The 19,746-nt window shown below is 38.7% G+C and overlaps 1 protein-coding gene across 2 annotated transcripts in view; it reads left to right on the top strand.

Annotated features, from left to right (window-relative positions):
- Positions 1–19,746, top strand: part of SMIM14 (small integral membrane protein 14) — a 67,859-nt gene that overhangs the window by 38,526 nt on the left and 9,587 nt on the right. For both annotated transcript variants that reach the window (XM_082603111.1, XM_082603110.1), the window contains one exon: positions 13,895–13,943. In XM_082603111.1, coding sequence (XP_082459237.1) covers positions 13,895–13,943 — 49 coding nt within the window. The remainder of the gene's footprint in view (positions 1–13,894; positions 13,944–19,746) is intronic.

Below are 19,746 nucleotides of genomic sequence, written 5' to 3'. Positions count from 1 at the left end.
TTTTTAAGGAGGTATTTCCTTATAACTGATATATCTAGTTGTTTGGGTTTTTTAAAAATCACTTATATTTCCTTACAACCATAAAGACGGCCTGGCAAGAGACTTTTTCAGTTCCCCATTTGCAGAATTATTCTGTTTTTATCCTCTTTTGCTCTCTTGCCACCTCCTTCTCCTGTTCTCCTTGACTGGCTGTCTCTTGGTATACAGTTTTTTCTATTAATGATAGGCGTTCCAGAAAGAGAACAGATGGATTTAGAAATGTGAATTTAGGTTATGCTTTGTGTTTTTCCTCCTTTCTGTTGTAACCTAAGGTTTGGAATGCAGATAATCCCCCTTTTGTTTGTTTGTTGAGCTCTGTATTTCAGCTCTAATCTAAACCGTGTAACTGAAACTTCTGCATCTCTAATTTACTTACATTTGTTTCCGTATTAAAGTACTGTAAGCATGTGATCTGGGAGATCATTGGTCAGATTCCTCTTACAAGCCTGAAGGCCTTGTAAATTGTGACTAATGTCCACTGTACTTAAATAAGTCACGTTAAGTAAGACCTGTTATTGGCCTTTTCCTGGAAGATGTATGCCTGAAAAGTTTCTTGAGAAACTTCTCTACCCAGCAAATATATCTACTGCTAGTATCTTTTCCTATTAATTTATATTTTTGTAAAATGTTTATTAATATGAATAATATACTAATGTTTTTTCACAAAATCAATACATTAAAAGTAAGACCAAACTTCTCACTCACTTCTCTCTATATATCTGGCATGTTCCTACTTCCCTAGATGAATTTGGTATGCACCTTCCCAGATCTTTCTCACAAATAAACATTTAGATACTATGGTATATATATTTTATCCCCAAGTTAATATTATTTAGCAAGTCCAAGGAACAAAGGAGAGGGATGTTATTTTATAGAGAAAAAAGAGTAAGTTGGGAGGGGTTGTTTTGAACAAAAGCCCATTGGAGAAAAGTAGGAGCTCAGGGTGATGATGGCTTCTCATTGACTGAGTTGCTGGGGTAGTCAGTTTCTTGTAGGAGATGCAGTGTACATCTTTTCCTGTTGGGGCCTGTGATTGATGATCTTCTGTTGAGGTCTGTAATTGACAATTCTCCTTGTAATTGACATCAGGTTGTACTGTGTGAGGGGACCCCCTTCTGGCCTCCTTCACAGAAGTGAGGTTATGTTTTATTTAAAAGATAAAATAGCTAGTGCCTGTCCTCATGGCACAAAATTCAAGCAGTACTAAGTGTAGAAATGGAAAAGTAAAAATCTCCCTATGTTCCCCAGCCTCTCATTGCCACTTTACTGATTTTAAGCTATTTACAGTTTCTCTTATATTTCTGTTATTATGACTGTATAACAAATTACCCTAAAACTCAGTGGCATAGGAAAAACCTTTTAATTAAGTTAACAAACTGTGTGTCTAGAGTTCATACAGAGCACAGTGGAGATGGCTTGTCTGCTGCATAATGTCTGGGTTCTTAGCTGGACGACTGAGAGGCTGGGAGCGGGAAAAGCATCTGGAGGCTTGCTCACTCACTGTCTGGCAGTTGATGCTGGCTGGTGGCTGAAACCCTGCCTAGTACTGTCAGCCAGAACACCTACATACGGCCTTTTCATGTGGCTGCTTGGCTTCCTCACAGCACAGTGGCTTGGTTCCAAGGGCAAGAAGCATCCATCCCAAGAGAGGATGGGGGAGGGAAAGAACCATGCAGCCTGGATACTTTTTATAACCTAGCCTAAGAAGTCACATACAGCACTTCTACTATACTTCTGGTTGTAGCAGTCCTGAGCCTGCTCAGCTTTAAGAGGAGGGGGAATAGACTTCACCTCTTTTTTTAATTGAGGTATAACTGACAAATAACATTAGTTTTAGGTGTGCGACTTGTATATATTGGGAAATGATTGTCACAGTAAGTCTAGTTAACACTTGTTACCATACACGGTTACAATTATTTTTCTTGTGATGAGAACTATTAAGATCTACTGTCTTAGCAACTTTCAAATATGCAATATGTTATTACTAACTATAGTCACTATGCTGTACATTACATCCCCATAACTTAAATTATTTTGTAACTGGAAGTTTGTACGTTTTGACCCCCTTCACCTATTTCACTCACCTCCCAACCCCCCCCACCTCTGGCAGCCGCCAATCTGTTCTCTATATCTTTGAGCTTGATCTTTTGTTGTTGTTTTAAATTCCTCATATAAGTGAGATCATATGGTATTTGTCTTTCTCTGACTTATTTCACTTAGCATAATTCCCTCAAGGTCCATCCATGTTGTTGCAAAAGGCAAGATTTTGTTCCTTTTTAAGGCTGAATAATAATTCCATTATATTGATATATATGTATGATGGATATATGTGAGATGATACCTCATTGTGGTTTTGATATGCATTTCCCTGATGATTAGTGATATTGAGCATCTCTTCATGTACCTGTTGGCCATCTTTATGTCTTTTTTTGGGAAAATGTTTATTGAGATCCTCTGCCTTTTTTTTTTTTTTTTTTTTTTTTTTTTTTTTTTTTTTGCGGTGCGCGGGCCTCTCACGGTTGTGGCCTCTCCCGTTGCGGAGCACAGGCTCCAGACGCGCGGGCTCAGCGGCCATGGCTCACAGGCCCAGCCGCTCCGCGACATGTGGGATCTTCCCGGACCGGGACACGAACCCGTGTCCCCTGCATCGGCAGGCGGACTCTCAACCACTGCGCCACGAGGGAAGCCCCCTCTGCCTATTTTTTAATCAGATTGTTTATTTGGCTATTGAAGTATATGAGTTCTTTATATATTTTGGATATTTAACCCCTTATCTGATATATGATGTGCAAATATCTCCTCCCGTTCAATAAGTTGCCTTTTCATTTTGATGATGGTTTCCTTTGCTATGCAACAGCTTTTTAGTTTTATGTAGTCTCACTTATTTGTTTCAGCATTTGTTTCCTTTGCTTTTGGAGTCAGATCCAAAAACTTATCACCAAGACTGATGTCAAGGAGCTTACCACCTGTGTTTTCTTCTGGGATTTTTATGGTTTCAGGTGTTACATTCAGGTCTTTAATATATTTTGAGTTAATTTTAAACCATTTTTGAGTTAGGAGACTCCACCTCTTGATGGGAAGTGGTAAGATTCTGGAAGAGCGTGTATGGTTAGAAATACTGCTGTGACCGTTTTTAGAAAATACAGTCTGCTATATATCTCTTTTTAGAAATTTGTTTTCACATAGAAGGGATCATAGTATATTTATGTTTCTGCAACTTGGTTTTTTTTTCACTTCATTTATTTTTTCATATTAGCAAATTTCTTAGTTCGGGTTTCTATAACAGAATACTGTAGACTGGGTGGCTTATAAACAACAGAAATTTATTTCTCACAGTTCTGGAGGCTGGACGTCCAAGATCAGGGTGCTAGCATGGTTGGCTTCTGGTGAGAGCCCGTCATCCAGGTTGCAGATCTTGTATCCTTATATGGTGAAGAGAGGGCAAGAAAGCATTCTGGGGTCTCTTTTATGAGAACACTAATCCCACTCATGTGGGCTCCACCCTCGTAACCTAATCACCTCTGAAAGGCCCCACCTCCTAATACCATCACATTGGGGATTAGGATTTCAAAATATGAATTTTGAGGAGACTCAAACATTCAGTCCATAGCAACAAATCAGAGTCAGCCTCATTTTCAAGTATCATGGTATTGGAATTTTGTCTTTCCTTTTAATGATACTTGTAATATGTGAATATCTAAATTACGGACGCTTGAAATAATGTAGATATACAGAGCAAAATGTCAGAGTCCCCCTTCCTCTTGCTCCCCACTCACATATCCCATTTCATGACATTTATTGCTCTCTTAGCCAGAGGTTGCATTGAGTTTGTGGACAGTCATGTATCTATATCTATATCTTTATATATAATCAAAATAGACTGTACCATAAAGGTATAGCATATAAGTTATGTTGTTGTCTTGTCAGTGGCCATAAATTACGTGATGACTTTTGGTTCAATAAACTAATTAAACTCAAATTTAGAAGGTATATTTGTAGGATTTGGGAAAGTATATGCATATCATTTGGGCAACCTATTAGTGTTAGACATTCAAAAACTGTTTTCAAAATACTCAGACTTGCCTTTAACCTGATTATTTGAAGTCTTCAGGCTTAAATGTACATGGATTATTGTGGTCCTTCCAAGTTATTGAATATTTTTGTTAATATTGTAGGAAAATATGTAGAGATGCTACTTAGTCATTAAGAACTAAATGTGATCAAACAACCCAATCGAAAAATGGGCAGAAGACTTAAATAGATATTTCTCCAAAGAAGACACACAGATGGCCAAAAGGCACATGAAAAAATGCTCAACACTGCTAATTATTAGAGAAATGCAAATCAAAACTACAATGAGGTACCACCTCACACCGGTCAGAATGGCCATCATTAAAAAGCCTTCAGGGAATTCCCTGGTGGTTCAGTGTTTGAGACTCAGGTTTCACTGAGGGCCTGGGTTCGATCCCAGGTTGGGGAACTAAGATCCCACAAACCACATGGCATGGCCAAATAAATAAATAAATAAGAAGAAAAAAAAAAAAGCCTTCAAATAACAAATGCTGGAGGAGGGGGTGGAGAAAAGGGAACCCTCCTACACTGTTGGTGGGAATGTAAATTGGTGCAGCCACTATGGAAAACACACAGTATGGAGGTTCCTCAACAAACTAAAAATAGAGTTGCCATATGATCCTACAATCCCACTCCTAGGCATATATCCAGACAAAACTATAATTGGAAAAGATACATGCACCCCAGTGTTCATTGCAGCACTGTTTACAATAGCCAAGACATGGAAACAACCTAAATGTCCATCGACAGATGAATGGATAGAAGATGTGGTACATATATACAATGGAATACTATCCAACCACAAAAAGAATGAAATATTGCCATTTGCAGCAACATGGATGGATCTAGAGATTATCATACTAAGTGAGGTAAGAAAGAGAAAGATACCATATGATACCACTTATATGTGGAATCTAAAATATGACACGAATGAACTTACCTACGAAACAGAAACAGGCTCACAGGATAGAGAACAGACCTATGGTTGCCAAGGGGGAGGAAGGGATAGGGGAAGAAAGGATTGGGAGTTTGGGATCAGCAGATGCAAACTATTGTGTATTGAATGGATAAACAACAAGGTCCTACTGTATAGCACAGGGAACTATATTCAATATCCTGTGATGAACCATAATGGAAAAGAATGTGAAAAAGAATATATATATATATGTATAACTGAATCACTTTGCTGTACAGTAGAAATTAACACAACATTGTAAATCAGGTATACTTCAGTAACATAAATTAAAAAAAAAAAGAAATGTGATCAGATATAGTTAGGTTTTAGCTGTCTCCCAGTTGAAACACTGGGCTTCCTCAGTGGTGTGATTATGCAGGAATAATTGAATTGAATGTACTTTGTATTTTGTCATTTCTTTAAAATTCCCCTCCTGTAATTTGGCAATGTATATCAAAACTTAAAGTGTACATACTTTCATTATAGCAGTGCTACTCTGTATTCTAAAGAGATTAATCAAGTGTGTAAGAATGTATTTATATGAACATTCACCACAACATTGTTTTTCATATACAAATTTGGAAATGATGCAATTAAATGGAATGCTGTGCAGTATTAAAAATTAGGGGGAGCTGGGTTTTGGCAGTCTAAGGTTATTTCAAGCTAACCTGTTACTGTGAGCTGTGTGAGGTCTGGGCAGAGGACATTGACCAACTGTTTAACCCTTGATTTGAAAGTACTTTTTTGTTGTTGGTTTTGGAATTTCACTTTTTGAAAAAATAGTAGTGATAAATACGAATAGGCTTATTTGTACAAACAGGCAGCCCTTTCCTGCATATTGCTATAATCCGAAAGCATTCTGTGGGCCATGACCTGAGTTTTTATATACATGTTATATTTAATTTTGTATAATATTTAATTATGTCATTTAATCCTCACAATGACATTAAGGTTGATAACAGACTGTACTTATCTCTTCTATAGTTTGAAACTCTGCCTAAGAAAGTAACAGACACAGAATTTGAAACCAGATACCTCTGACTTTAAAGCTTCTCTTTTGAACCACTGTTCTGTACCACACTGTTTACCAGTCCACAGGTAGACCCGGTGCATGGGAAAGAAGAGCACCTCCAATGTACATGAGGTTCTTGAGCAGACATAGAAAAACAGCAGATAAGTTCTTGTTTAGGTACTGTCTTAGTTTGCTCGGGCTTCTCTGGAAAAATACCACAGACTGGGCAGCTTAGACAACAAGTAATTATTTCTCACAGTTCTGGAGGCACTGGGAAGTCCAAGATCAAGGTGTTGCCAGATTTGCCAGGGTGATTTGGCTCTTTTCTTGGTTTTCAGAGAGCCACCTTGCCGTACCCTCACATGGCACAGAGAGAATGACGGCTCTGGTCTCACCCTCTTCCTATATGGGCACTAATTCCATCATGGTGGCTCCACTCTCATGACCTCATCTAAACCTAATCACCTCCCAAAGGCCCCCACCCCCAAATTCCATCACTTTGGGAATTAGGGCTACAACATATGAATTTGGAGTGGTGGGAGAAACACGAACATCCATAGCAGGTACCTTTTGATAACTCCAAAGAGAGACTTTCTGTTTTTTGTAATTTTCTTGAAAGAATTTCTCCAAGGTAAGATTCCTCATAGAAGTTCCATTTATCTGCTTTTTGTCATTAGAGTCTTATTATTATTTTTTTTGAAGATGTTGGGGGTAGGAGTTTATTAATTTATTTATTTATTTTTGCTGTGTTGGGTCTTTGTTTCTGTGCGAGGGCTTTCTCTAGTTGTGGCAAGTGGGGGCCACTCTTCATCGCGGTGCGCGGGCCTCTCACTATCGCGGTCTCTCTTGTTGTGGAGCTCAGGCTGCAGACGCGCAGGCTCAGTAGTTGTGGCTCACGGGCCTAGTTGCTCCGCGGCATGCGGGATCCTCCCAGACCAGGGCTTGAACCCGTGTCCCCTGCATTAGCAGGGAGATTCTCAACCACTGCACCACCAGGGAAGCCCTAGAGTCTTATTTTGATCCATCAGCCTCTGACAGCCAAGGTTCTATATGAGGCTTCCTGGATATCCTAAGAGACTATTTTAGGTTCTACATTTTCCCTAACAGGAAATCTCTGTGCCAAGACTCTTGTATTCTTTAAATCTCTGTTTTCTGCCTTTTTCCCCAAGGAAGAAAAACATTTCTTCTAATCATACTATGTTGTCTCTTCGATTTTGAAGCTAACTCATCTAAGGAACTTTACATGGCCATCCTGGTTAGGTGAGGAAGATCCCAGATCTTCCCTGGGATCCTGGGATCAGTGTTAGCATGAAGGTTTACCTAGGCAGCAACCATTGGCTGTAGATAGTCCACATGTGGTTCCTGCCACTCCACTGTAATACAGAAAATACTTGAAGTTTATGGCTCCATCCTGTAGATACTGCCATGCCTGTTTCCTTCATTTATTATCCTTGGTTTTCTTTTTTTTAAAATTGAAGTATAGTTGATTTACAGTGTAGTGTTAATTTCTGCTGTATAGCAGAGTGATTCAGTTGTATATATATATATATATATATATATATATATACATTCTTTTTCATATTCTTTTCCATTATGGTTGAGTACAGGATTTTGAATATAGTTTTGAAAATAGTAGGACCTTGTTTATTGGTTTTCTTTTAGTTATGTTTGCTTTCATAAATGGTTTCCTTTTGGAGTAGCCAAAATCAGCATCAATAGTCCCACTGTATTCTTCAAATAAGTCAAGAGAAAACTGAGATGCACTGTAAGTTAGGTCTCTCTGTTTAAAGAGTTCCATCAAAAGACTCTCATTTTATTAAATGTGTTTTTTTAATTCTTTTTTTTTTTTTTTTTTTTTTTTTTTTTTGCTGTACGCGGGCCTCTCACTGTTGTGGCCTCTCCCGTTGCGGAGCACAGGCTCCGGACGCACAGGCTCAGCGGCCATGGCTCACGGGCCCAGCCGCTCCGCGGCATATGGGATCCTCCCAGACCGGGGCACGAACCCGTATCCCCTGCATCGGCAGGCGGACTCTCAACCACTGCGCCACCAGGGAGGCCTTTAATTCTTTAAAGACTATAATTTACCCATCGTAAGTGTTTGAATCTGACATACTGAATATATATTCCAACACGCTGGTTTGGGTAAAACACTAAGTCCTGGACTAGAACTGTGGTCATGATACTTTGGCACCTCATTATTCAGAGCCTGCAGCATCATCTGCTTGTGAACATGTAGAGTGTAGCCAGGAACCCATAGGAGATCAGCCAGAAGAGCAGGATCCAGCTCCAGCTCTTGGTGGAATGTCCCAAAGATTCACTGCAGCTTGGGCTAGAGATGGAGTGCTTCAGTCAGCCAGGCTCCCAGTGAATAATGTCTTCTCTTTCTTGGTCGTGTGTGTGTGTGCGTATGCGTGTGTGTGTATGCATGTGTGAAGGCACTTTTTAACAATTTTCTTAAAGCTGAAAGGGAAAAAAAAAAAAGCTGAAAGGGCTTTTCTGCCTGCATGGCATGAGTTATAATTTGACCTGCTCAAAGTCATAATTTGACCTCCCACTCTGTGGTTCCCCTTACCTAGAAAAAAATCATTTATGAACCAACACAGCTACCACATAAAGCTGACATCATTTCTATATTTACCAATTGTATGTGAGTGAATTGGTTTTCTAGAAACTTGTATAGCAGGACAAATTGTACATTACCGTTTTTTATCATAGTCCCAAAGGGAAGCCTACTCCTTCTGGTGACACCTAAAGAGAAAGAGATCTCTTTTAGTGCTGAAAGAAAACATTGGCTGTGTTAATCTTAGAGGCTATTAGGTAATTACATCTATGGTCATTTTCACTTTACTCTGAATTTGCTTCAGTTCAGTTTTGTTTTTGTTTTTGTTTTGCGGTACGTGGGCCTCTCACTGTTGTGGCCTCTCCCGTTGCGGAGCACAGGCTCCGGACACGCAGGCTCAGTGGCCATGGCTCACGGGCCCAGCCGCTCTGCGGCATGTGGGACCTTCCCAGACCGGGGCACGAACCCGTGTCCCCTGCATTGGCAGGCGGACTCTCAACCACTGCACCACCAGGAAAACCCTTCAGTTCAGCTTTATATCAGTTGATTATCAACTCACTGGAGTATTCTGTAACCATTTACAATTGTGGTTGGTTACACAGTGTTTCATGCTAATGATATGTTAACTAAAATTATGATACAAAATTTTGTATGTTGTAAAGTAGAATGGAATTGAGATTAAAAACTTAGACTCTGGAGTTAGCATTGGATATGTTAGCCAACCTCCCCCAAACACGTTTCTTCATCCATAAAGTAGAGTTATAGCACCTGCCTCCTGCCATTGAATGTGAGGATTAAATAAATTAAAGTTCTTAGTATAGTCCCTACCACATAAAAGTTCCCAGTAAATATTTATTATAATGATTGTAATTATATGAAAGTATGCATATTTTAATGCTAGAAAACATAATAATGATAATTGTACTGAGTCAGTGAATTAATCCACATTAATTTCTAAGTATTCTGTAATTTTATTTTTATAATGTAATATAAATAATAAATTATTTAAATTATAATTTAAAGTAATATAATTTATAAATTTATCATTAAAATATATTTGTATTTAGATGTATTTCTAATGTGATAATAAGAAGGTACCCCTATTCCACATTGGTAAAACATAGGTATCTGTTATATGTCTTAGAATTGGAGGCAGTCAGACTAATGCCATTAACAGAAAACTGTGCTGATTTGTGCATATCTAGAGAGCATTTGGTTCTGAGGTTGACTAAATACAACAGCTAAGTAATACTGCTTACATGCCCCAGCCACAGTGGCCTTGTGGTTCCTCAACACCAGCTCGCAGGCACCTTTTCATCTAGCGGCCTTTCCTAGTTGTTTACTCTGTCTGGAATTCCTGAATGCTCATCTCCTTGATCTTTTACTACTGTTATTGTGTAGATAGTCCCTTAAATGTTATTGCCTCTGTCTGCCTAATTTAAAGTGGCTACTGGACTGCCACTGTATGCCATCCTACTTTCATTCTCTGTGTGGCTTTCTGACATTTTTATAATATATTTGTTAATTGTCTGATTTCCCCCCAAGACTGTATGATCCATAAGACTAGAAATTTTGTCCTTTTCATACCATATCCTCAGTACCTGGAACTGTACTTGGCATGTAGTAGGCATTCAGTAAACATTTTGAATGAATAAGTAAATAAATGATTGTTGCATTATAACTAGACGTAATGAGCATCTCACATTTCTAAATGAACATTTTTATATAGCTACACAAAAATACTTGTTTTTTCTCATATTTCATGGGTATTTCCTAGGTGTCTTTAGCTGGTTGTCATTATCAGCAGTGTTGAGTAATTTAAGGGCCAGATAGTAAATATTTTAGGCTTGGAGTCTCAATGGCAACCACTAAACTCAGCTGTTGTAGTGAAAGCAGCCATAGACAATATGTAAACAAATGGGTGTGGCTATGTTTCAGTACAACTATTTATAAAAATAGGCCTCCAGCCTACAGGTTTTAGTTTGATGACCCTGGCTATAGACTACAAACCCACTGCAAGGGTGTGGGGTGAAACCCAGACCTGCCAGCGTCACAGGGAGGTCAAAAACGAACACAGTGAGCATCTTATCTGGTAGACCCACATTGAGAAAGGAGGATGAGACTGATGGAAGCATGAAGAAGAAGCCTAGAGCTGGTGGTGTGGCCCTCCATGGAAGTAGATCTGTGAAAAAATGGATATATAAAGACTTGGGGGCTTTTCACATGGAAATCATGTCATTTGTAGATATCATTGAGCTACAGCCAGCCAGCAAGTCAGACCTGAAGACAAGGGCATCAGTTAGCCAAAAGCCAGGGCTGGCACTTGAGTTACATAATGTACAGTGAACTGATAATTCATTGGTCATTTCGATCACAGCTGTAGATTTTGGGATATGCTATGTGATTGCTAAATACTAAACCCAAGAAAGATACTTTTACTCCTTATTTGATATCTTAAGTAATTAGATAGTACTTGTTCAATCCAAAGACCTAATAAATCTTTTTGTTTTACATTCGCTACAATGCTACTTAGAGGTGGAGGAGTAATGGGAAAAGATATATATGCTTATAAAAATGTAAGGACATCTCTGGAGAGATTCACAAAATAACCTGAGTGCTGTGGAGGCTGAAGGACAGAAGAGAGCAAGAGATTTACCTTGCATAGAGTATCCTTTTGTACTTTTGAATTTTGTACTGTGTATACGTATTACTTATTGGGAGAAAATTAATAAAACTTAAAGTATATGTAAAGTAGGAGGTTCATTAGGTCTGATTTGTGACCCAAGGGTCTAGTAATCTTTTTTTCAATTTCTTTAGAATGTGTAATTTTTTACAATATTATTAGCTATAGTCACCATGCTGTACCTTACATTCTTATAACTTATTCATTTTTTAACTGGAAATTTGTATCTTTTGACCCCCCTTCACCCATTTTGCCCACCCTCCTCCCCCTGCCTCAGGCTACCACCAGTCTCTTCTCTATACCCATGAGATCTTTGTTTTTAGGTTCCACATATAAGTGGATCATACAGTGTTCATCTTTTTCTTTCTGACTTATTTCACTTAGCATAATGCCCTTGGGGTCCATCCATGTTGTCACAAATGGCAAGATTTCATTCTTTTTTATGGCTGAATAATACTCCTGTGTGTGTGTGTGTGTGTGTGTGCGTGTGCGTGTGCGTGTGTTTATCCATTCATCCAACAGTGGACACTTAGGTTATTTCCATGTCTTGGCTATTGTAAATAATGCTACAGAAAACATGGGGCTGCATTTATCTTTTTGAATTAGTGTTTTTGTTTTCTTCGGGTAAATACCCAGAGTGGAATTGCTGGATCATATGGTTACGCTATTTTTAATCTTTTGAGGAACCTCCATACTGTTTTCCATAGTGGCTGTGACCAATTTTCCCACCAACAGTGCACAAAGGTTCCCTTTTCCCATGTCCTTACTAACACTTGTTATTTATTGTCTTTTTGATAATAGCCGTAGAATGCATAAATTTTTAAAGAGGTTTTGGATTGATTCTTTTCATATTTAGGAAGGTTTAAGGTTTAAGGTATGATATATACCCAGCATATTTTTACATTAATTAAGATCTGTTTTCTCATTCTAATTCAAATAGAACTACTTTGGGGACTTTCCTGGTAGTCCAGTGGCCAAGATTCCACGCTTCCAGTGCAGGGGGCCCAGGTTCGATCCCTGATCAGGGAACTAGATCCCACGTGCCGCAACTAAGAGTTTGCATGCCGCAACTAAAGACCGTGCATGCCACAACTAAGACCTGATGCAGCCAAATAAATAAATAAATATTTAAAAAACAAAAACCAAAAAACAAATAGAACACTTTTAGTGGTATACACCAAAGCAAGCCTGATCATCTTAGAGAACAACTTACAAGATGATTTGTTCTGTTAATTCCAATAATTGTTTTAGATGAGGTCATAATTTGTTTGGCACAGTAATAATAATAGCTAACGTTTCTTCTTTCTTGGGTTGTTACGACATTTCATATGCACTGTGTATTTTAATTCTCACTTGTACTCAGATATAGGTAATATCATCCCCATTTTACCAGATGAGGAAACTAAAGCTTAGAGGTGTTAAAGAATTCACCCAAGGTCTTGAAACTCTAGAAAGTTGCAGAGCCTGACTTTAAATCAATATCTGCCTTTTTGCAGAGCCCATGCTTAACCAGCTAAGCACGACTGCTCTGTAGTTGCTTCCCCAAAGAATTGCAGGTTATGCGTTAACTGCTTTAATGGAGAGGGGGTGTCATTATAAAGTAATGAGGCTGAATTGAAAAGTTGCATGTTCATTCAGTTTACTGTGTATCATCTCTCTTAAGATTTATGAGATTATCATTTCTAAACATCCTAAAAGCCCTCAGCATAGAGTGACCATTCATAAAAGGATGATATATGTTTATTGATAGATGGGTTTTTACTTTTCACTTATCTTTTTAAAATTCATAATCATATGGTTCCAAAATTAAATTGTATATAAAGGTAGACATTGAAAACTTCAGGTCCCATCTCATCAGAGCCTACTCCATTCCTCCATCCCACCCCCAACTCCTGTGGTATCATTTTTATTAGTTTCTTCCTTGTCTAACCACTGTTTTTATGCAGATGTAAGAAAAAAGGGAAAAAAAATTCCTTCCTTTCAAAGGTGCATTTTCTACAAAGAGAACCTATTTTTTCTGTTAGAAGCAGAGGCTTCTAATTTTCAGGGAGAAAAAAACCTTATTAACGAAGTTTACTCTTTTTCTAGTAGCTCTCCTCTACAGTTAAGTGCTTTTCCTTTGGGAAATCTAATAACATACAGCAGCAGGAGTTTCTGTCACAGGTGACTTTTTATTTTTTTTTCTGAATTTTAAATTTTATTTTATTTATTTATTTTTTATACAGCAGGTTCTTATTAGTTATCTATTTTATATATATTAGTGTATATATGTCAATCCCAATCTCCCAATTCATCCCACCACCACCACCCATCCACAGGTGACTTTTAAAAATTCCTAATTTAAATAGGTGAATTACACTAGATCACAGTATATTTGAATATTGTGTTGAGGAGAAAATAATCCCCCCAAACTGAACAGCCCCTCAATATATTTTATGTTTTTATCTGATTTTGAAGGTATGCTATATACTGTAGTAGCATTCATTAAAAAGCAAAACATGATCTTTCTAATAAATAGTATCCATTTTTGGTTAAGTCCAGTGGCTAACTTTCCTTTCTTCTTATTCATTGTAGTTGAGGCAGTCCCAGTCCTACTGCACAGACACAGAATGTCTTCAGGAATGTAAGTAATGATGGGACAGGAGGAGGCTTGGCATTGGGAGCAGAATTAGAGACCAGAATAAGACTGAATTTTTTGCCAGAAATTATTCTTACAGTTTGCCCTTTAAGGAAATGGTTCCTAGTAATGTATTTCCTACTTAAATATTTAATTTTTTAACTTAAAAAATTGTGTTTTTTGGTCCTGCCACAAAAACAAAACCTGTTCATTGAATAAAATTATAAAATCACAGATAAGAAAAAAAAAGAAAAGGAAAAGCTTCCAGAATAATAAAAGATGACCGCTGTTAACAACTTGGTGTAAACCCTTCCAAGACCCTTTTTTGGGCAAATACACGTGGAACAGGGCACTTCTGGCTCGTTGAACTGAACACCGAGGCTGCTAGCACAAACCCCTCACTCTTTCCCTACCATCTATTTACATCCATTGGCAACTTTGAGAATTTGTGAGTGAAGGAAGGGGAGGCCATTTTTTCCCAAGGTTTGGAAGCTTTGGGAGACATTGGAGTCATTCCTTTGGCTCTGACATTAGCATGCTCAAGACAGTAAGGGCAGTTGGGAGGTTTCTCCATGGCTTTATGGGCAGTGGTGATGGTAAAGTGAGAATCAGTGCAGGAAGATGGATTCCGCATGGTGAATGTAGCTGACAGACTTATAATATGAGGCATTTTTTTTCAGGACAGAAATAACTTGAGAGATACTTTGAGGGGAAATAATAGCCAATCCAGTCTTATACCATAATAATTTGACTGTAAGAATGGAAGTATGATGTTTACAGGATGGTGAAGCCTGGCACAATTCGATTTCATATATACTTACAAATATGGGATCACTTTATATATGTTGCTTTTCACTACTATATTGTGAGTATATCAGCATGTATTTACCTTAAAAATATTTACTGACTAAATAATAATTCATTATGGGGATGCACCAGTGTTCAAATAATTCCCTTTTGTTGGAATCTTAGGTTGCTAATATATTTTTGCTGTTATAAATAATGCTTGAACAAACATCCTTTTGCACATTTTAAGGCTTTTGACATATTGCCAAATTGCGTTTATTAATAGGCTAGTTGCATATACTTCACATCTCTGAAGCTGAGCACCACTTTATGTATGTGAAACTAAAACAAAACACAGTAAGGTATCATTATAAAGGAACTTGTTAGTACATTATTAATGTGAACTGGGTATCCCATCAAATTCTGTAAATGTAACAACTTAGAGAAACAGGAGCTAGTACAGTGCCTGTCCCAAAGTAGAAACTTTGTCAGAATGTAGTCCTTTGGTGCAGCAGGGTAATAATTATATGCCTCTGGGCAAGAAAGTAATGGGCAGACTTGCGTTAGGTTTTTGGGGATGATGGGTGGTGGTTCCCCAACTCCAGATTTCTTTATGTTGTCTCTTCAGTAGCGTTCATTAATCTGCAGTGTGCCCTCTGATAAGCATCATAAATTTCTGTCTCAGCAGTAAAGCTAAAACGTGTTCTTCTAGTTGAAAATAATCTTATTGAACTCCTTATGGGAAAACAAGTGTTTATTGTATTTGTGGTATTTGTGACCCTTGAGCCAGTCCCACCTGTAAACCAAGTATACGCTTATTTCTGTGGGTGAAATTTCACTTCTTTAATCTAAGTATAAAGGCACAACTCTAGAGCTTGAGTATTAATTCAGTTATCTTGGCCAGTCGTTCCACCCCACCCCATGTCTTTAAATGGTTTAAGCAGTTGTTTCCTCTGAGCGATATAATTACTTTTCTGTGTATTCTAAATTTTCACGAATGAGCTTATGCTGTTTTCATAAAATATATATTAATCGGGGGTCCCCACAACCCCTTCTTCTGTTTCAGTAATTTGTGAGAATGGCTTACAGAAGGCAGGAAAACAGTTTAATTACTATTACCAGTTTATTACAAAGGATGCAACTCGAGAACAGCCAAATGGAAGAGATGCCTAGGGCAAGGTATGAGGAGAAGGGGTACAGAGCTTCCCTGTCTTCTCTGGGTGCACCACCCTCCCAGCTCCTCCATGTGTTCACCAACCGGGAAGCTCTGTGAACCCCGTTGTTTAGGGTTTTTATGGAAGTTCTATTCCATAGGCATGAATGAGTAAATCATTGGCCATTGGTGAATAACTTGGAAGCTGGAAGTTCCAACCCTCTAATCACTTGGTCAGACTCCCAGTGACTCCCCATCCTGAAGCTTTCTGGGGACCCACTAAGAATCACCTCATTAACATCAACTCAGGTATGGTTGAAAGGGGTTTATTATGAATAAGAAAAGACGTTCCTCTCACCCTTATCACTCAGGAAATTCCAAGGATTTTAGCAGCTTTCTGACAGGAACCAGATGAAGACCAAATATGTATTTCTTATTATATCATAATATCACAGTATCCATTGTGCCTGCCATGATGTGCTGCATATATTTGAGATGATTTAATAGAATATGAAGCTCACTACTTCACGTGGTAGCAGAATCTAGTTGCAATCTGTGAGTATATCTAGTTGCTGCATGATTCTTTATATTGAGCTACATTCCACTTCATCGTGATATTTACCCACAGTTTTGTTCTCTAGAGCTGCATAGAATGAGTCTGCCCACTCTTCTGAAAGACTGTCTTTCAGATAAAGAGTTGTGGAAGCCAGCTCTACTGCCAGTTTAATTTTGGAGTAAATCAAAAGATGGGCAGATGTTCTGAGGATATTGTAATTACTGTATACAACTCCAAAATCACAGGGTTAAAGCCTGCTGGTGCACTGTCCACTTTCACTGCTGTTCTGTTTCTGCTTTTCCCACTGGAAACCTATATACATTTATAGAAATAATCCCTCGGGATCTGCCAGCTCTTAGAGCCTCCCTCTCTTTCATCTTCCTGGTGTCCAGCTAAGTTAATAGCTTCATTGTGAATATTCCATTTGACATCTTATTTGTAATACTTTTTCTTGTAACCAAAGACTTAACCCTTGAGTAAAATGGAACCCTGTATTTTGGTGTACAACGTCCTTTTACATTTTTATGATTTGACATTTTTCTAGACCATAGAGTAAAAAGTATTTACCCTCATTTTTTTTTTTTTTTTTTTTTGCGGTACGCAGGCCTCTCACTGTTGTGGCCTCTCCCGTTGCGGAGCACAGGCTCCGGACGTGCAGGCTCAGCGGCCATGGCTCACGGGCCCAGCCGCTCCACGTCATGTGGGGTCCTCCCAGACCGGGGCACGAACCCGTGTCCCCTGCATCGGCCCGTGGACTCTCAACCACTGCGCCACCAGGGAAGCACTATTTACCCTCTTAAGGCAATTAATTCCTAGGCAGTGAGGGGAACAGACTTGATATCCCGCATGTGATTGTGCTTCTTAATATCTAGATTACTTGGCACTACGTTAATATTTAGAATATTTAGTGCCAAACAGTTGTCGCAATAAAAAATAGTGGTCAGCTCATTCAAAGGCCCTTTCAGCTCTCTGTGTTGACTTTAAAATAGCTGCTCCTGGTATTTGTTTGCATTAGCTGCATGCTGTGTCAGGGAGTTTGAGTAGCATGCCTGTTCTGAGACTTCACGAAGAAGTAGATCTTGTCATAAGGGACTGCGAATAATCACAGAAAGCCTATAGTGACCCCATTCATCCCTATTCCTAGATATTTCAAAAAGTCTAAGTCAGTTCAGATACCCAGTGTCTCCAATCCCAAGACATTTTAGGTTTACTGTTTTTGCTTCATTCAATTTAATGTTTTTATATATGGTTCAAAAATCAAGAAGTTAATTAGTGTATAGTGAAAAGGTGTCTTCCTACTCATATTCTCCCATCTAACCATGTCCTATCTCTAGGTATTATTGGCCTTCTATGTAGCTTTCCAGAATTTCTTTATGCATGTACAGGCAAAATATATATTACTTGCCCCCCTTTCTTAGTACACACTGTTTTTCACCTGCTTTTTTTCCTCTGTCAAAAAATAGCATATCTCATGGAGACTTCCCTCAACATTGATTTATAGCTTCATAGTATTCCATTTTACAGATATACCATAATTTTTTTTTGAGAATTATGTTTTATTTGATAGACTTGCTGAGGACTTAAGCCTGGAAGACAGCCTCTCAGATGACACTGAGGGACTGCTCTGAAGAGGTAAGGGAGGAGCCAGGATATATAGGAGTTTTTGCAAGAAACCAGGTAGTAGGAACATCAAAAGATTACTGTTAATTAAAGAAAAACAGGGACTTCCCCAGTGGTCCAGTGGTGAAGACTCCAGGCTTCCACTGCAGGGGGTGTGGGTTCGATTCATGGTTGGGGAACCAAGATCCCGCATGCTGTGTAGCACAGCAAAAAAAAAAAAAAAAAAAAAAAGAAAGGAAGAAAGAAAATCAGACATCTCAAGTTAGTGAAGTCAGTGCTTTTCTTTGTACGGAAGATGCAAGAGTCTGAGTGCATTTAAATCATTCCTTGAATACACACCTTATCAATGAAAAAAAATGTTGCCTGCCAATTCAGTAAACAAAGGATGTTGCACCCATCAAGCCATCACATTACAGCTGCCTGAGGGTGAGCCCTGAGGGAACTCAGCATAGAAATAGGATGCCTGCCATCAGACACTGCAGCCACCACCAGCCCCCCATAGTGCACCCTGAGGAGACGCAGGATGAGAAAACACAGGAGAGAGATATACCATAATTTCTTAATCAGACACTCTTGGCAGACGTTTAGGTCTGTTTCCAGTTTTTTGTTAATAACCTTGCACAGTATGTCCGTGTGAAAGTACATTCTAGAGCCAACCTTAAGTTTGTGCTACTGCTGTAAACAGAAAAACATTGACTGTGATCAAGAGGTTCGACTATAATTGGTTCAGCTATTGTCCTTTATTCTGAGATGGGCCTTAAGTTATTAGAGAATAAGAGAAATGCTCTTATCAAACCTGGGAGGTCAGGTCAAACCTGGGAAGTCAGGTCAAACCTGCATCCATTTGGCCTTTTAAGTGGAGAATTCTTCTGCATACTACCGCCCTGCAGAAATTTTAGAGGCACCCTTACTTTTTCTTCCTCCTCCTACCGTAATCAGTCCAGGCAGTCGCCAAGTGTTATGCTTCTTTCATCCTGTTGCCATTTGTGTCTGACCCTTTTTCATTCTCACTTCACCTTCTTATCCAGCCTAGCTATTCACACAAGGAATTTTCTGCACTCAGTCTTTTCTGTTCTCTAGTTGATCCTAATACTGATTTTAACTAGAGCACATATTGATAATGGTTGATGTTTTTTGAATACCTACTGTGTACCAGGCATTGTGCTGCTTTCCATGTACTGACCATTTCTCTCTTCTATCTTTCTAACTACCCTATGAGGTGATTGTAATATTTCCATTTCACAGATAAGGAAATCGAGGCACAAAGATGATATATCTAAGAGGTGGTGGAGTGAAACAGCTATGAGATGGTCTCAGTTCTTAAAAAGTTAATGACCTAATTAGGAGAAGTAGGAAACCATTCCTTCAAACTAGAAGTGCTACACTAGTCTAGAGAAGAAAAGAAAGAGTGGGCAGAGAAAATGGTGATTTTTTTACTGACGAGAGAGGGGTGTAGTTAAATGAGATTAGTTGTAATATCATGCCAGATGGGGAAAAATAATCAGTCCCCAGAAGGACTGAGTTTGCAAAGTTGGCAAGTGTGTTAGCCACACTAGCATTGAACTATTGCATCAGATTCGTTTGGAAAGCTTTAAAAATATTGTTGATTCCTGACCCCACCCCTGAGCTGCTCCTGAATTAGATGATGTGAGGCAGGGCCTTGGAAACTGTGCCATTGGTATCATCACAGGCTA

The sequence above is a fragment of the Mesoplodon mirus genome (assembly GCF_964341445.2).
Source record: "Mesoplodon mirus genome assembly, chromosome: 2".
NCBI classification, from domain to species: domain Eukaryota; kingdom Metazoa; phylum Chordata; class Mammalia; order Artiodactyla; family Ziphiidae; genus Mesoplodon; species Mesoplodon mirus.
This window is presented reverse-complemented; position numbering and strand designations above follow the sequence as displayed.